Genomic DNA, 20,043 nt, shown 5'->3' with positions numbered 1-20,043 from the left:
TCTCGACTTCAAGATGCATGGACATGAGAAAAAAAATGGATTTCAAGTTTTGGAAATAGTGTCTCTTGTAATGCATTTTTTACCGTCAATTTTTCAAGTTTTTCATATTTTCATAGATTTGCTCAATTTGAGGATATTAAGGAAATTTGATTGACACAAAAATTGGGATATTTTATCAAGGTGTGTCCAAATAAAATATTAAAAAATTCATAAGTAAAAAAATAACAAATTTACCCCCCCTTTCCGGGCATAGATCAATTTTAATTTTCAAAATACTTTGTAATATTTTTGTTGGATGTGTCATATTAAAATTAAACCACAAAATTTCACGTCAATCTGACTTATACAAAAACTTAAAAATAAAAAACCACCACACATCACATGACATAAGATTGCCAACTTTTACACTTTACAATGGATATTATGGGGGGTGACATTTTATATTCGTTAATATAATCAATAGATAATGTGTTTATGACATCTGCATGCGTAAAATCTTTAATGCACCAATGGTGATTTAGCTCATGTATTTAGGTTCGGACGTGGTTTTGGTGAGTCAGCCGACTCACCTATTACCGTGCAGTCCCTTGTCTATCTAACGTCCATCTCTAAGTTGGATGTATAAAAACTATTACATCCAATAAATTAAAATGGCTGGTAAAGAAAGAAATTCAAACAATAACATTTACATTGTTTGAAAAATAAAAATTCTTAATTTAGATCATTGTCATGGTTGATATTATTGAACTCTAAAATTTTGGATAGAAATTATATTTTTGACGTATATTTTTTAGGGGGACCACACTAGAATAATGTGAGTCCACCAAACACTTTTTCATTAGATTTTAGAGTTAAAGGGAGATTTACACAATAACTGAACAGAAGAGATAGAAAACTATCCGACACAAATGTTTCCATGAACACAAACCCAATTTTACAGTCTAGAGAAGAAATGCTCCTCATTTATATTTCTTGTCTTTCGCTCTAGGGATCTTGTTTAGAACATTTGAGTCGAACTTCTTGTACATCCTCTGTATCTCTATGTTTCCTGTCCTGGCGATGTTCCCCACCTCGCTCTCGTATCGATCATAGAGTACTGGCATTATTTGCATGCACACATAGGCTGGACACAATGCAAAGAAAAGCATATCAAAATTACATTCAAAATTTTCTGCCAGATTTCAAATCGGGTGGTTTTGAGTGTATTATTAACTACACTCAAAGTTAAAAAAAAAAAAAAATATCTTGAATTTTGTGACACAGCTAAGCTATCCAATTTGACAACCAATAAATAGGAGCAAATGTGACCTCCTTATGACAGACATATATGATCACATACTATAATCCCCTTGACTGTGGATTTTTTTAGTTCAATAATAATTTGATGGGAGTGAACATGATGAACCACCATTGACAATTGATGGATCTTGGTGACTGTAGATTTTCCTTACCATAAGTACTACAGATTTGCAGTACAGTTTCCCTTGTGTCAGCCCTCTAATATAATACTTTTTCTTTCTTTTTTTGGGGTGAGTTAGTGGAGAGAGGGCCCCTATCCTTGGTATGAATTGAGCCAGTGTTGCAAATCGTCACACGATAACCAATTAATACAATACCTTTTATTCAGGCCAAAGCTTTCGGCCCATTGACTATTTTAGATTGAATTTCACTAAGATCAGCAAATAGGATATATACTGAGTACTAACCGAAATATACACAGCTCAAGAAATTGCAGTAGCTTCCAATCACTGATAATATCCACAAGACAAAAATTGTCTGCAAAACAAGCAACAAGCATTAGCTCTTAAAACCTTGTGTTTTTTGTTCAGTCTTGATGGGTTTAGAGAGGGATTATGTGAAAGGGGCCAATTTTCTAAAGCTCAAAGGAGATTTGAAATGGAACATCAAATTCATACTAACATAAGACAGAAACAAAACGATATTCAAAATGTAGACAGTGCTTATTCATACGGTCCGACCAGCATCAACCGCTCAAATTGATCCAAGCAGAATGAGAGGCGGATGAATTCAATTCACATTTGCCCCTAAAGAAGTGGCAATAGGGTACATACCAGGAGAAAGAGCATAGGATCCTTTCCTGAGGCCATATCTTGTAGGACCACCATGAAGTAAGTTAGTTTGGAGTGTAAGACATGAGCAACTTCTTTGAATAAAGCCTCAGATATCATCAATTCTGAAATTTTTGGGGGCCTCCTGACCAAAAGAAACAAAAATAGGGTATCTTTTGATCAATATTACCATAGTTTGACAAGATGAGAATTGATATAATTTTTGTAAACAGTTTAATAGCAGCAGCAGCATCAGGAACAACTAGCTTTAGTATAAATGTACAAATAACCACGGTGATGATAATGATAATTATTATGTGGTGTGTCTTCTTTGCAATCTTTGGATTGGTAGAGGCTCCTGATGTTTTCACCATTTGATGTTTCATTTTCTATGTAAAATATATAAATATATTTGGCTTCAAGAAGGTGATGCGCAGATTGCGTCCTACCCGACAAGGTTCAAGATCGAACTAGAGTTGACCCAGAGCCACTCCGGCCTAGGTTGATTGGAACCGGACCCAACCCTCCAGGTAGGCGCATCCGGGTCATAATAGTTAGGTCTCGGTTAGACCCAGACCTAATTTGACTAGATTGTTGGCTCCACATTTTGAAGGTCCAACTTCTAAATGCAAAAATGTTGCAACCATATGGCATTATTTTGAAATTAAAAAACATACTATTCTCTTAGTTATTGTCATAAAAATATTATTTTCTCAATGAGATATGCCTTCATCAAAATCATAACTTTTTTTCAATTAATTGGGGTCAGCTACACAAATCTTGGTCCGTCATTCTCCTCTCTTAAGGGCTATACCCTCAGTAATTTAAATAATAATAATAATAAATAAACCGATACCTGTCTACGAAAGCAGCACCATTGCACCATACAAAGAGAAGAACCATAGCAAGAATGGAGGCATAGCACATAACTGTCATGAAATGGTATTCCATCACCTCGAACACCAACCACACAGCCGTCACTCCCGCTAAGACTCCAAGCGACAACTTCCAGTCCTTCCACAGTAGTACATCAGTCACTGTATACGCAAATGCAGCATGCATCAAACAATCAATCAATGAATATTGTATAGTCCACAAGGAACATTATATGACAGTTCTTTCCAATGAAACAACCGTTCCATAATCTCCATCACATGCAGTGAAAATCGTATTGATGTACAGTACATAATATCACCGACAACCGTAGATGTTACCTTTCCCTTTACCAAAGATGCTTTGTGCCGGCCTATGTTGGCGAACGAGCCTGGTTTCTGACTGCAAGCGGTCATCTTTGGATTCCGAGATCGGCATTTCTTTTGCAGCTCTTCTGGGTTTTGAGCACAAGAATGTGCGTGTGTGGGATGGTGGCTTTGTGGAACGATGAAAACTGAGAATCAATTTCATTTCTTATATTGTTGAGGGATGTTCCAAGCCTAGGAATCAAGAAAGAAAGTAAGAAGAGGAAGGAAGAGAGGTAAAGGATTGCTTTTGCTTGGCCTCTAAGCTTCTTTTGAGATGCACTAATGAAAAGAGAGCCCAAAAGAAGCATGAGTGATTGAACTTGGCTAATAAAGCAGCATCTTAAAATAGTGGCATGCCATCAATTCCTTTCTCATATTAATAAAATATCAAGCACATATATGCTCCTTCGGTCACAAAACCTATTTGGGAAGATTTTTCAATGTGAAATGTTGGAAACTACTTAATAAACATTAGATTATTATTCTAAAAAGAAAAAATTAAAAATCTGAGTTTTTTAAAACTTCGATTTCACCCTTTAAAAATTGGACGGTTTTTATTCAATCTTGAGACTTTGTTTTTTCTTTTTCAAGTGCTCTGAGGGTGCAATTAGAAAAACAATTTTTTTTATTGAGATCAATGTGTCCCCAAAATTTGGGGTCCTTCCTATAGTAATCATAGGTGGGGTTCTAGGAGAGGGTAAATGCACATTATACTCCCATACTCCCGAGGTAGTATAATATCTTTTGGCTAAGTCAATTATTTTGGCAAAAAAAAAAGGCCCCCCAAAAGATTTCATGCTCTTTAGGGAGTACACTGTCCATTTACTCCCTTGAATGAAACCCGAGGAGTAGTTTTTAAGATCCAAAATTTTTGGGACGTGAACTCTTCAGGAGTAGCGTCAATAGAAAAGAAGTCCAAATAACAACTCTATACACTTAATAAAATTATATGTCAAAAATGAATAGAGACCATCCAATTTTTGGAAGGTGAGATCTACGGGTTAAAAAACTCAAAAATTCAATTTCTTTGTTTTGAAAACGAAAGTCGGGTGATTCTAAGGTGGTTCTAAAAATTTTACAATTAAAAAATCCTTCCAAGTTGTCTGACCTGCTAGAGAAGTGTGTTGGAATCTTTTGATAAAGAGAAGGATGTTGCACTCCTCATGACTACATGATTAGGCAGCATGGGGATCATAGTCAATCCTAAACTTCCTAGATGACCATCCAACCCATTGAATGGATGGTGATGACGCTATTTCATGTGGTCACCAGGGCCAGTTCTATGGTATTGTTGCCATGTCTGGGAACTAGGCGCTTGATAAACAAGCAAGAAAGCGAGGGTGTGAAAGCTGAAGTTTGTCCATTAAAGAATCAAAGACATGATATCCCTCTGCTCGTTTGAGAATGTATCCCTCTTCAAATTTGAACAGAATAAATAGGAAAATTAATGTTTTGATCAGAAAATATTTGTGATAGTACTGCTTAGTCTATCTTTTTTTTGCAATTTTAACGCAGGAGTTTTATTTTCTTGTGGTCATTTTTATTTTCGTTTCGCTTTGTTTATAGTACTGCTTAGTCTGTCTTTTTTTTGCAATTTTAACGGGGGAGTTTTATTTCTTGTGGTCATTTTTATTTTCGTTTCGCTTTGTTTAAAGTACTTCTATTAAAATTTTATGGATGCTCTGATACCATGTAAGAATATTTGGATAAAGGCTGATACGACTGTTGGTAGATTTTGGAAAGATGTGTGAGGGTATTGTAAAAATATTTTGTTAGTTTAAAGAAGAACTAAGCACTCTTTCTTTCTTGCTCTTTCTTTCTTGGAGAGATAAACACAAACACTCAAGGTTTTTCACATAATCTCATTTCACAGGTTAATCACAAGTTACATCCACTCCTTGCACATATCTCATTACATGATGCCCATATATAGGCGTTTACAATAGTTATGCAACGGCTCACGACTCACAAACCTGACTAGATAACTACCTACAAACCTGACTAGATAATTACTTACAAACCTGACTAGATAACTACCTACAAAGCCTATAACTCTAACTATATATTACCCATAAAGACAGAGCCTAGATAACTCTAATTATATATTACCCATAAAGACAGAGCCTAGATAACTCTAATTATATATTACCCATAAAGACATAGATAACTATCCATGACTGATAACTAGCCTCACATCTAAAGAGATGGATAAGAAAGATTCAAACCCCATAACCCCTATTATTTTGCACCATTTTCAATACTTCCCCTTGACCTTGATGCAAAATTTCATCTACCATTTTCAATACTTCCCCTTGATGCAAAATTTCATCTTTTTTTTAAAAAAAAATTCTATGTGCACTGGAATTACGAAGGTCAATACATATCAAGGCTTCAAGCTTTTCAATATGTTTTTTCATTTCATAAATTTCTTCTTCTTCATCTTCTCTTCTTCGTCACCTTTAATTTCAATTACTTCTTTCATTAAAATTACTTCTTTCATTTTTGCTAATTGCGCAATTGGCTTCTTTCATTTTTGCTAATTGTGCAATTGGCAAAATAGGTTGCAGTGTGTTCCACTTCCTTTTTCGTATCCATATAGTATCTTTAATTTCAATTACTTCTTCCATAATATAGTATCTTTAATTTCAATTACTTCTTCCATAATATAGTATCTTTAATTTCCCATAATAGGTTGCACTGTTTTCAACTTCTTTATCTTTAATTTCAATTACTTCTTCCATTTTTGGCTTCCATTTTGCCGATTATGATATAGGTTACATTGTGTTCCACTTCTTTTTTCGTATCCATATAGTATATTTAATTTCAATTACTTCTTTTATTTTTGCCACTTCTTTTTTCGTATCCATATAATATATTTAATTTCAATTACTTCTTTCATTTTTACCAATTGTGATATCCATATAGTATCTTTAATTTCATATATGCCAATTGTGATATCCATATAGTATCTTTAATTTCATATAGCATATTTAATTTCAATTACTTCTTCCATTTTTGCCAATTGTGATATCCATATAGTATCTTTAATTTCAATTACTTCTTCCATTTTGCCAATTGTGATATCCATATAGTATCTTTAATTTCAATTACTTCTTCCATTTTCTCTTTTCTTTCTTGCCAATTGTGATACAGCAAAATTTCCATTTTCTCAAAATTGGCTGCATGTTCCGCTTCTTTTTTCCTATCCATATATTTCGATCCTGAAAATTCTTTTCCTCCTATCCATATAGGATCCTGAAAAATCCTTTTTTTCTATCCATATATTTTGATCCTGAAAATTCTTTTCCTCCTATCCATGTAGGATCCTGAAAATTCTTTTCCTCCTATCCATATAAGATCCTGAAAATTCTTTTCCTCCTATCCATATAAGATCCTAAAAATTCTTTTCCTGCTATTTCTACTTCACAAATGCTACTTCTACCTCTTCTTGGTCACAGATAAAATGGGGCTTTGGTCGGGTCTCCTTGATAATTTTGTACATTGGTTTTTCAATTTGTTGCTTTGGACAAAATTCATTAAACTTCCTTTTTGGAGTAGCAATTGCCATATTTCTTGATGTGTTTTCTACAAAAACAAATTGTGGCAATTAGTTTTCTTTTTAATTATCTTTTTTTGAAACATTTTTCTCCCATTTTTTTATGTTGTCTTATGATATAATACTCTAGGACTGTGGTACTTTTTTAAAAAAATATTTTTTTATGTCATCTCACGGCATCATCATGTCTTTTTCCTATGCCTACTAGGCATGGATTTCCCATCATGCCTTTCCATGACACGACATACCAGAATTGTTGTGTCCTATGTTTTTTTTATTTCTCAAAAATCATTTTTATTTTTCCTATGCCTACATAGGCATGGATTTCTCATGAGGATGCCACTTATGTCCTCCTTTGAGATTCTTTTTTTAAAATCTCATTTTCTGAAATCTTTTGCAAAAATATGATATCAAAAGCTCTCCAATTTTGTTTCCCCTTTTTTTAAAAAAAAAAAAAAAAAAAAATCTCCATCTTCTTTTTCCAAAAACATCATATTTAAGAAAAAAAAAATTCATTTTTTTCTTATTTTTTTTTATTGCAAATCACCTAACATTTTAATCAAAATATTTTTTTTTTGCTTTTTTTTAGAATCACTTTTTTGTTTTTTTATCAAGACCCAAACATTTTTTTCATTTTAATTTTCCAATACTCATAAAATTCACCTTTGAAAATGTAATCAATAGTTGAAAAATATTTGGACAACTAGGATGTGTCATATGGAATGAAGCAAGAAATTAAATAAAAAGATTTAAATATCTATCACCTTTGCCTTGAGTTTTGTCTCTGACGAGCTGGTCCTAAATTTCACACCAACGACTGTCTCTTTGGCGACATGTGATCTCCTTATCTTTTTTCTTTTTTTTTGTTGTTCAACCTGGGTTCTCCCATGCATATCCTGCACTTGGGCTCTCCACATCAGTGCCTCTCTTTTTTTTTTTTTCACAACCTCTGCTCTTCAAGCCAATTTTTGGATAAGTATTGTAAAAATATTTTGCTACTTTAAAGAAGAAGTAAGCACTATTTCTTTCTTGGAGATATAAATGCAAACACTAAAGGTTTTTCACATGCATCTCATTTCACAAGTTACGCGAAAGTTACATCCACTCGTTGCACATATCTCATTATATGATGCCCTAAGCATCTACATCAGTTATGCAACTACCTACGACTCACAAACCTGATTAGATAACTACCTACAAAGCCTATGTGATTAGATAACGCCAACTACCTATTACTCATAAAGAAAGAGATAACTAGATAACTCTAACTACCTATTACCCATAAAGAGAGAGATAACTTCCCATGATTGGTAACTACCCTCACATCTACTAAGAGAGAGATTAGAAAAACACGAACCCGACAACTCCTATTATTTTACATCATTTTCAATTCACTAGTAGGAATCGAACTTGAGACACATAGCTACTAACCACTCAAGCCCATACCTAATTCCTATTTTACTTTTGCTTTGAATTTAAGGGCTAGAACCTCATTTTTATTTTATTTTTTAAACATCAATTATTATAGGACAATGTGAAAACCCTAAAGTCAAAGATCTGGGGCAGTTCGAAATTAGTAGCTTCACATTGCCCAGGTACAAATTTTGGCCGAGAATGAAGCTGTTCTATATTATCAATAGTGCTTAGCTCCATGCTCGGAAGCTTTTGAATTATGGAACAGTTTGCCAGCAACTTTGAGTTGTTCCATACATCAAAAACTTTAGGTTAATGTATTAAAATACACCTGAACTATTTAACATTTTCCTCTAAATATATTTCGATAAATTTTAAAATTCTTTTTGATGATTCACTTGATGGGCTAAATGAAATTTGATTGAAAGAATTGTGGGTAATATGAAATTTGATAAAAAAAGTATAGGTAAAATGCTAAATAGTTCAAATCATAAACGTAGTCCTCTAAATTTCCCAAAAATTTATACTATAAAGTGGTTATATGTTTGCAATATAAACCCGTCCAAAATTTATAAGTAGGAATTTGCTAATGTCGAACTTCCCAAGATATGCGAAAAGGGCCCTAAAGATAACCAAAGTTGAATAAATAAAAAAATGTTAATTGATGCTGAAAACATCAAACTGGCAACAAATTGATGTTTAGTTTTTTATGTGTTTCAAAATAGCTTAGATTTGAATTTGTCCTATGGACTATTGTTGTTTATGTGGTTCAAGGTCTACCTTTCATATATGGTTATGGGATTATTATTAAGAAGGAACACATTGCTTAATGTGCTACTTGAGGACCAGTATACCTTACCTCTGCACGTTATCTTTATTGGCACGTCCTCTTTTCATTTAACGAATTTTTAAAGAAAAATTTTATATAAGATTGACACCTTAAATTTTAGAATTAAGGTTCCATTGGAAAAGACTATCTAATTGACCATATGTAATATAGAAAAGAAAGGAGAGATTTCAAGTTCTAAAAAATGCACTTTTAAGATTTTTATATGTTTATAGAACTGTTTAATTTGTAATAACTTTTAAAACTTAAATTTAATAACTATGAAAATAGATTTTCATGTAATTCTAAAAATTTCAAAGCAAACATTGCATCTTATTACAAAGTTTGAAGGTGCAATCCCCACATGGCCAAATGTTTGATCTCTCTTCTTCTCCCTCTAGCTCTATGTCTGAACTCCTGGCTAAATGTTCTATGCGTGTTGCTTCTTCGTGCTTTTTAAATTTCTTTAAGGGAGTTTTTGGTTGGGGGCAAGGTGGGCATGTAAGTCACCCTAGCTCGTCTCGTCCGAGTCAATGAACACTGCTTGAAAGCTATAGCGTAGAGAGAGAGGTACTAAGCTTAAATCCATTGCTAACATCATTGTGAGAATCAATGAGAGAGTGTGTACTGGTAATTTTGAATTACCCAAATCCCAGCGCATCCTTAACTTTGACAAAATTTTGGCAAAAATTTCCATCAGATTCAGACAATGCCTTTGGGAAGTATAGATAAATCACCACCTGCAATGGCGAATCCACTGGAAAACCCTCAATCTCCAACTCTTTTCCTGCTTTTTCCATCTCTATTTTACTCATGTGCTCAAATTCAAGGGCCTCAAATCTCTAAATAGTGTATGAAAAAACATGCCTGAAAATGACCACTAAATAAATTTCTAGTATCAATTTTTGGCGCCCCCATTATGCCCTAAATAAGCTATACTCAGTTTTTTTGGTATTTCCAAAATTGCCTATATTAATCAATAAAAATTGTGAACCTTCAACATCTAAAATTACAATCCCTCACAAAAAATTTCTGATTTTCAATACCCAAGTTTAACAAAAATACATGATTTGGCCGGAAATACAATTTTCGAATGTTGAAAATCAAAAGAATTAATTTTATAATAAATTTCAGTTTTTTGAAATCTGAAAATGTTCACGATGCTAAACTGTAATTTTTAGATTTTGAAAATCCAAAAATTCAATTCTCCAAAAGTTTCAGGTTTTTCAAATCCAAAATTGTTGGGAGGCTAAAATGCAATTTTCAGATAAAATTTTTGGCACGTTAATTTTTTTTTCCAATTTTTGGATTTTAAAAATCTTAAAATTTATTTTTCAAATAAATTTTATAAATTTCCCAAATCCAAAAATATTGGGGGTACTAAAATACAAATTTTAAGATGTTAGAACACCCCAAAGTTCAAAACTAGTCTTGAAAATCCGATAAAGAGCAATTTGGTCATTCAAGAATAGGTACGCTTTGTATTGAGCCGAGCCTCTAAACAATCAAAGTAGAGTGCATCTTCGAGTAGTGTTGAGAAATGTGGTCTCAATATTGGAAATCTTTGTGCTAGCCTTAAAATATATTTCCATCTCTAATTATAAAATTTAAATCGTTAAAAACAGTGTAGATCGAGCAAATCTTTGAAAACTTGAAAATCTTGAAAATTGACGGTCTAAAAATGCAATACAAGACGCATTATTTTCAAAACTTGAAATCTATTTTCTTCTCACGTCCATGCATCTTGATGATTAGATGATGAATTTGAAGACATTTAAGCATCAAAACAATCTCTTCTAGTGAAAGTTTTTAGGTGACCTCTAATTTGACTGTTTAAAGACTGGGTTCAATATAAACTTTTCCCTTCAAGAATAGGCTTAAGGCGAGGTGGTAAGATGGCAGTGTGTGATAATACAGTCTTGATTTGTGGTCCTAAGGTAGGAGACCATACCCCGGTAAACTACTCATAAAAATTATTTGTCTCGAGCCTCGGACTTGGCCCTGGCCTAACTTGGCCAAGCCTCCTACTAGACTCACCAAGTAGTGTTCAGGGCTGAAATGAAAATAAATTCAAATTTTTGTTTAAAAATAAAATAAGAATTGTAGAAGTCAATATATATATATATATATGAGAGTAATGAGACCCTCCCACACCCATGTGTGTAAGACCCAAATGATCACTATTAAATTTGACATAGATATCTAAAAACGTTATCACATAGGTGAGGGACTTGACTTTTTTAGAGATCTGTGTTAAATTTAATGGTGATCCTTTGGGGTCCTATACACATGGGTATGGGAGGGTCTCACAAGATCATTTCCATATATATATATATATATATATATATATATATATGGATTTTCTAGGGTTAACAACCCCTCAAATTACATATGTTCAAGTTAGAGATCCTTATGAGCCGTATTTTTACTTTTACTGTCTTATATTACTTGAAGACCAAAAGATATAGAATGGCATTTTGGATTTTTTATTTGAAATTTAAAACTTCTCTCTCTCTCTGATGCCTTCCAATTCTTTCTCTCCTTGTTATCCCCCATCCTCTCTCTCTTTATCTCTCTCCTTTCCCTCCCCCATTGCCGGAAATTTCTCATGTAAGATCAATAGAGAGAAATAAAAGGAAGGGGAGTAGCAAGGAGAGAGAAAGAATAGGAAAGGGGACAGCAAGGAGAGAGATAAAGAGAGAGAGAATGGGGGACAGCATGGAGAGAGAAAGAATTGGAATGTGTTTGAGAGAGAAAAAGCTTTAAATTTCAAACTTCAATTTTTTTCAAGTTTGGAAGTAAAAAGCCCAAAATGACCTTTTGTATCCTTTGGTCTTCAAGTAATATAAGGACAGTAAAAGTAAAAATATGGTTCACAAGGGTCTCTAACTTGAACCTATGTAATTTGGGGGTTGTTAACCCTATATATATATATATATATATATATATATATATATATATATATATATATATATATATATATATATATATATATATATATATATATATATATATATAGAGAGAGAGAGAAGATGAGATTAGCCCACTAGCTCATATGAACATATGAGCCTAACGTCCCAGATTGATTCTAGGCCGATCTGACAATCACGAATATCCAGTAGTGTTTGAATTTTAGTTTTTATTTATAAATCCAAATCACTTGAAATTTTAGACGTGTGTTCATCAAAAATAGATGAATCTACGAAAAATATTAAAAAAATATTTTGCATGAAATAAATTGATCAAAATACCCTCGAAAAGTTTCAGGGATATTTTGATCATTTCATTTTTAGCGAATAATTTTTTATATATTTTTATTAGGTGCACCTTGATAAGAAGAACATACGCCTAAAATTTCAAATGATTTGGATTTGTAGAAAAAAAATAAATTCAAGCACTACTGGACATCCGTGATCGTCAGATCAGCCCAGATTCAATCTGGGCCGTTAGGCTCATATGTTCATATGAGCTAGTGAGCTAATCCCATATATATATATATATATATATATATATATATATATATATATATATATATATATATATATATATATATATATATATATATATATATATATATATATATATATATATATATATATATATTGAAGTACATTGGGACATAAAGTATTCATTACTTTGTAATAAATACGATATATTATGGCTATATTTTGGGAACCTAGCATCATATCAAATCCCTGAGTTTTCAAGTTTAGGGATAGCACATTTAGAATATTTGGATCTGTAAGGGATACAGAATAATTAGGAAAACAGTTAAAATAAATAGGTCCGCTACATAAACTAGATTCAACCATTCCGAGTAATGAGTCGGAAAATCTATTATGTCTAGTGTCACGTAGGCATACTAAGATGGAATTATTAAGTTCTAGACGAGTTAAAGGTTTAACTGCAATTTGTATTAATCCTATATGAAGATATTTATAATTATTTGTTTTATGGACTTGTAATATCTTATTGGATAATAATTGGAAATCCTCTTGATTACTTGTAACAGATAGAGTCTGTTCTACTGCTTTGATGGCAAAGCCCATTTTTAGATCAAACTTTCCTTTTTTATATACATCAGATATTGGAACCTTTGGTATATTCTACTTTTGAATTTGAGCTTCGATATCTTTGATAATAATTTCTTCTTTATTTTTAACTCTTAGAGTACTACTAATGGAACTAATTGCTTTATCAGATAGATTCTTAATAAATTTTTCCATTATTAGGTTGCGGTTGAGTGTTATCTGGACAGTCCTCTGTGACTACCTCTTATGTCTCCTTCGACCTCAGCGGCTCACCTGGCCTAAACGGTCTTTAGACAGGGTGTCTGAGCGTCTCTAACCTCAATACTCGGACCAACTTTCTTTAATGGATTAATTTAGTAAGTTTCTTTAGATAAATGATTAGTGACACTATTATTATTCTAAACAGGGTGTGGCTCTGATACCAATTTCGGTGCAAGATCTACCCTACTTAATCCTACTGACTTTATCGTAATATGCAAAGATGACAGAGTTATATCTTACTAATTGTTGCAGAATTGTAACATAATAAAGGAAAGCACATATGAGAATAAAAGCAGAAAGCCAAGATAAATCAATAACAATCCATGAAGTATCGGTATAATTATGAATTTTAAAAGTAAATACAAATTTGAATTGCATTATAGAAAAGATCAGTAAGACTTACTGATTGCATGTACATAAACTGGCAAAGTGTTTCCACTCAGAGGGATAGTAAGAAGGTAAAGAGGAAATATTACAATCACACATTGATCAAAGCATTAAGAAGTTACCGACTTTGATGTACAGACTGTTGAAATAGCAACTGTATAGTGTATCACATAGCTATAGAAAAGAGATCAATGTAAAGGAGAAAAGAGAATATGAGAGAGTAAGAAAATGAGAAAGTATGAGCAACTATGCAGAACTTCTGATGCTTCAGTGGTATTCCTTGCGAATTCTTCCTTCTTCAAAGGAGGGGGTATGTATTTATAGGCAGCTGGAGAGGTTGGAAGCCTTACTGACGAAGGAAGCTGTGTGGCTCCGAAGAGATAGCGTAACGATGAAGGAATCTTTGTGGCTATGAAGAGAGAAGGTTATCGTATCACACACATGGGATAGCGAAGAAGGCTACGTGGCTGGTGAAGGAGAGGGTTGAGCGTCGGTGACTGTGATGGATAGGCTACGTGGCTAGTGAAGGAGAGAGCTAAGAGTCGGTGACTGTGATGGACAGGGATAGGCGAATCTTTCGTGCTTCGTCAGTGGTAGCACGTGCGAGCGTCAGTAGGGTCAAGGAATAAGAAGCGGACACGTAGGCAGAGGTGTAACCGTCACATCAAACAAATGGGGAAAAGAGTATCTTGACTATTGGAGGTGTCTTGTTAGGTTATAAAGCGGGGCATCGTACCTGTGGAGGCATCTGCTTTTTGCTGGTGAGATCTTATCAGTGAACTTTATTTGCTTTTGCTGGTGAGGTCTTCTCAGTGAACTGTGGGGTCATATCTGTTTTTATGATGGGGTCTTATTACTTGCTGAATCTGTCCGGACGGGTTATGCATTTAGATGTTGATTGAAATCTTCGAGAAGCAGGTTTTTTAACTGTACTGTTTCTTTAGATGTGGTTGGTCCTAGATTTGGGACGGCAAAAATATGTAAGAGGTGTTCTTCTAGTTCTTCAAGAGTAGCGTTTGGATGTGAGAGTCGCATCTTTTTGAGATATGCAGAAAAAGTATTAAGGCTGACGGTATTATGTTCTTGAGGATGGATTATGTCAAGTGGAGGAGGTATGCGTTTGAGTGTAAATGTGGAGGGATTGGTACTATAAATATCCCACCATTTGATTTTTATGGTTTTACCAAGGCGAGAGACATATTCAAAATTGTTGGTATTATTCTCAGAGAGGGTATAATCCCATTTCAGAATCCATGGGATTTGATAAATAGCCATAAAATATAGGTGATAATCATCTTGGGTCGTACAAGTATTATGAGTGGCAAATTTATCTTGAAAGGCTTGAAAAGCATATGGTAATATTTGAGTATGTAATCCCCAGATTAAGAACCAATGTCTTAACCAGCTGGGGAACCGTTCTAGAATAGGGAATTTAAACTGGACATACCAAAAATGAGTATTATTCGAATTTTGATATGCAAAGACCTTAAGCCAGGCTTCAACATACTTAGCATACTTATAATAATTGTATTGGAATTCAGGATTAGATAACTTTTTACCTTGCATGGGGTTACAACCCCAATCCTCATATGATAATAATTTTTTAATCTGTAGTTTAGAATATGCATATACTTTAGTATTACCTTAATAGAAATGTGCAATGGATACTGATCCAGTTTCCATTAATACAGCTTCGTGCCACTCACGAGTCTTGGCTCTATAGTAGGGTTCAAGTGATTAATGAGATACAAATGAGCTAATTTATTTGGGTCGATGTTGATATGATTGTCACATATGGGTATATCAGCCAGAAATGCGGTTTCAACATAAACTGATTTAGAAGCAGAGGAAGTTTGTCTATTTGGGTAAGAAGCTGGAGTAAATGCAGGACTAGGAGTTTGTACTGGACTTTGAGGAAGAGTCTGGATGAAATATTCTGGTACATTTGTCGACCGCATGGGTGACATAGGTGTTAGTGGCAAGGAAGAACTGGGCATAACAGGCCCAGATATGGGACAGTGTACCAAGTTCATTTTTTGTTTATCATGATTGTTACCTTGAGATGTATTCATATTTGTATGACTATTTTGCAAAAATAATTGTAAACCGTAAGGAATAGTATCTGGCTCAGGTAGTGGTGGTAATGTACGGCCCCCCTGCAAAAATTGGGTTTTGAGTAGGATTCCTTACCTATATATATATATATATATATATATATATATATATATATATATATATATATATATAATGACACTATGAAACCCTCCCCACACGCATGTGAATATATAACTCTAAAGGATCACTATTAAATTTTGACACACGTCTCTAAAAAGGCTATCAGATGGGTGTGGGACTTGGGTGAATGGGTTTATTGATAATTTTGCTACTGTTTTGTATCAAAATTTAGTAGTGATCATTTAGGAGTCCTACTCATATGGGTGTGGGAGGGTCTCATAGTATCATTACTATATATATATATATATATATATGGAAGATACTATAAAACGCCTATAGGTGAAATGAACAATGATTTCACCTACCCTCATCACCATCAAAACTTCATCATACGGTCACAATTGTCCAGTAGTGTTTCAATTTTCATGTTTTTACTAATTGGAATGATTTGAAATTTGAAGCGTACATCTTAGTGATGCGCACCTAATAAAAATATAAAAACAATAATTCGTAAAATATAAATTGATCAAAATACCCCCATAAACTTTCAAGGGTATTTTGGCTAATTTATATTTTACAAATTATTTTTTTCATATTTTTATTAAGTGCGCATCACTAAAATGTACACACATTCTAAATTTCAAGTAATTTAGATTTATAGAGAAAAAATAAATAATAAATTAGACAATTGTAACCATGCGATGAAGTTGGATAGTGATGAGGATAAACGAAATTACTGTTCTTTTTCGCCTATAAGCATTGGGAAGAGTTTTCTTTTTTATATAGAACAATTGCATTATGGCTTACAAGGGTTAAGATATATGACAAGAAAAAATCGCAAACCATCGTGTAAAAAAAATACATATCTTTTGTATATGTGTTTTATGATTTTTAAAAAAATTTCAATTTCCATTGGGATGAGTTCCACCCAAAAACTCGTCTTGACAAGGAGCCAAGTCAATGGACACCACGAGTTTACCCTAAGAGTAGGGTCTCTCCCTGACTGGCCCAAAATAAGAAAAAGTACAGTTGATTGTAATCAAATATTCCAAACTTACCCTTTTACCTATCATGAAATTGCCTTTGTGTATCAACAAAATTGCTTTTAGCATGTCCGCGAATGTTAATTTAGCTGCTACATATAGGGGCTCACACAAATTAACCAAATATTCCAAATTACCCTTTTACCATCATGAAATTGCCTTTGTCTATCAACAAAATTGCTTTTAGCACGTCCGCGAATGTTAATGTAGCTGCTACATATAGGGGCTCACACAAATTAACCACGTCAAAGGCAAACACATTGCTATCCAATGCATAAAGGATCCAGTTTACCGTTTTTATGCGGCATACCCTTTCTGAAAATCCAATACATAAAGGATCTAGTTTCCAGTTTTTATACGGCCTACTCTTTCTAAAAATAAAATGGATGGTCAAGATAATGTGTTGCAAGATGCAGTATTTTTTGGACTCAATTTTTTTTTTTTTTATATAAATTCATATATCTAGATGTCGAGATGATCAATTAGAGGTCGTTTGGATACCTGAAAATATATTGACTGTGAAATCTATTACTTGCGTAATACATTACCTGCAAATGGATTGTCACTGTTTGGGTAGTATTTAGATGCAACCTGGGAAATACATTGTTACTATTTGGCTATGTCAAGAAGAAAAATGGAAAATGCATTACCAATACTTTTTGTTTTCTTTTTTGGCTTTATACCCAAAACATGGTTGAGCGTACAATCCCGATTAGTATATAGGTTAAACTTTATCCTTATTAGTATGTAGCTTAAACTTTATAATTGCATCAGGCATAAGAATTAGCCACACCTTTTGTATGCCTTTGCGTCTTGACTTGGAATCACATGCTTTGAATATGTGAACACTTTGGAATAACATACTTTTATTATGATAAGCCATCATATTTTTTATGTTTTCTTTTCTTGTGCTAAAGCCTTTCGATTATCTCCCACCATAAAACTTTCATGGGCAAATTCAAAAGAAAAAAAAAAAGGTTTGGAGAAATTTGGCTAGTAATCTCTAGAAAGCTTTATGACTAGATGAGATGTATTGGAGGAGAAATTATATTGGGGCAATGGAGGAGAGTGAAGAGGTAAATTAATTCAAGCATATTGATTTGACGATTCTCTGTGAGTGAACTCAAGTATTTCAAATTTATCAGCAAACAATAGTAGCAAAAGAAAAAATAACACCAAAAAAATAAACACACTGATCTTAGCAGAGAACCTAATCTGTTTATTTTTGAAACAATAGACTGTAGTTACATAACCCAAAAAAAATAAATCTTGGGTATTTAGAAATAAACAATAGCTACAACTGCAGTTGCAGAAGATGGGGCTGCCAGGTTTTAGCTTCTAGTTGAAGAAGATGGGTTGACGGGTTTTAGCTACTAATTGAAGAAGATGGGGCCGCTGTGTGATTTGATTCGGTTTGCAAAGGAGCTCTTGGTTGGATTAGATGGGGCTACCGCGTTTTGATTTGCTTTGCAAAGGGAGCTATTGGTAAGAGAAGATGGGGTTAGGGCGTTTTACTTGCTAGTCTTTTTATTGTGGTTTATTAGAAAGTGAAACTGGATTTTTGGGAGGTAGACATCCGTAAGATTTCCCCGATTACCCATTAAGCGCATAATAGATTTTTCGTAATAGATTTCGGGAAATCTCGGGTAATCTTTTTCCATTTTCTGACTATTAAAGTGTACCAAAATGTCATATTCGTGTAATCTATTGTCATGTAATAGATTTCCTGGTTCCCAAACGGCCCCTTAGAGGGTTTTTCAACCTTAAAACAAGGTATGATTCCCTCAGCTTTCCCATCAGGTTGTGATTATAGTGTATCGCACCTTTTTTTATGCAGATGATCTAGTTATTTTTGTGGGGTTCACATAATTTTGCTCGTGCTGTGTATTCTATATTGAGGAATTTTGAAAGGGCCACGGGGCTGAAACTCAATGTTGCCAAGAGCAAGGCATTCTTTTTTGGGGTAACACAAAATGACAAACTCACTATTTTAAGAATTTTGGGTTTTGGTGTAGGCTCTCTACCAATCCGTTATCTGGGATTGCCATTATTTCATGGGAGTTTAAAGCATAATCATTGTAATAGCTTGGTGGAAAAAATCATAGGCAAGATTGGGACTTGCCAAGCCCTGTCACTCTCTTAGGCAGGTCGTTTACAGCAATTGAAATATGTTCTTAGCTCCTCAGCAATTTTTTGGATTCTATGTTTTATTTTTCCTAAGTGTACATCAATGCGGTAGAGAAGTTGCAACGCAATTTACTATGGGTCAGATCAGTTGGGAAGAAAGGAGTCCACTTGGTGAAATGGAAGAATGTTTGTTTGCCTACCATAGAGGATGGACTTGGGATTCGTGATATATCATGATTTAATATTGCGGGAATGATGAAACTATCGTGGAGAGTAGTCACCAACGCTTCGCGTTTCTTCAAGCACATATACTATAAAGACTCATCCATTTGGGTGATCGGGAGGAGGAATTGCTCTTATGCATGGAAGAGCATCCAATTGTGTTTGTCTTATATTCGAAATAATGTCAAATGGACCATCGGGGATGGTTGTTTGGTGGATTTCTGAGCAGACTCGTGGCTTTCTGAGTAGATTCGTGGCTTTCTGAACAATCTATCTAGGAATCTTATAGAGATCAAATAAATAGGGATCTGGGTGTTCTTGCCAAGCCAAAAGTGGTAGACTATTTGCAAGTCTTTTCTCAAGAATGGAGCCTTGCCACTCCTACATCTGGCCCTCTCAGTCGAGTTTGGAATGAAATTGCGACATTCGCACTCTGTCTATGCTCTCGGAGAGATTTATTGGTTTGGAGTTTCTCCTCTATTAAAGATGCTTGGGATCATATTTGACGACGGGGCCCTCCACAACCGATATTTAAGGCTATATGGGCTTCGCATTGCTATCCCAAAGCAAAATGGCTTTCTTAGTTAGCTCTCCATTAGCACCTTCCCACTTCCTATTTATTACAACAGAGAGAGAAATTATCACGGCACAAGTATGTCCCTTCTGCCAATCTAACGATGATAATATTTGCC

The 20,043-nt window shown here is 34.0% G+C and overlaps 1 protein-coding gene across 2 annotated transcripts; it reads right to left on the bottom strand.

Annotated features, from left to right (window-relative positions):
* Window positions 1-660: 660 nt before the first annotated feature.
* On the bottom strand, window positions 661-3,619 carry LOC18445603 (reticulon-like protein B9). 2 transcript variants are annotated; one of them, XM_020674368.2, is made up of 5 exons: window positions 3,284-3,619; window positions 2,926-3,106; window positions 2,073-2,211; window positions 1,707-1,776; window positions 661-1,123 (listed from the first exon to the last, which is right to left on the bottom strand). In XM_020674368.2, the coding sequence occupies exons 1-5, from the start codon at window positions 3,471-3,473 to the stop codon at window positions 960-962; spliced, it is 744 nt and encodes a 247-aa protein (XP_020530027.1). In that variant the 5' UTR covers window positions 3,474-3,619; the 3' UTR covers window positions 661-959. The 2 variants fall into 2 exon arrangements, with proteins under 2 accessions (XP_020530027.1, XP_006855801.2); XM_006855739.4 differs by having other exon boundaries at window positions 2,073-2,214; window positions 3,284-3,618.
* Between the last annotated feature and the right edge of the window lie 16,424 nt (window positions 3,620-20,043).

The sequence above is a fragment of the Amborella trichopoda genome, chromosome 12 (assembly GCF_054954075.1).
Source record: "Amborella trichopoda isolate Santa Cruz 75 chromosome 12, AtrichopodaSantaCruz75HAP2 v2.0, whole genome shotgun sequence".
Taxonomy (NCBI): domain Eukaryota; kingdom Viridiplantae; phylum Streptophyta; class Magnoliopsida; order Amborellales; family Amborellaceae; genus Amborella; species Amborella trichopoda.
Note: the sequence above shows the minus strand (reverse complement) of the source record. Positions and strands in the feature narration are given on the sequence as shown.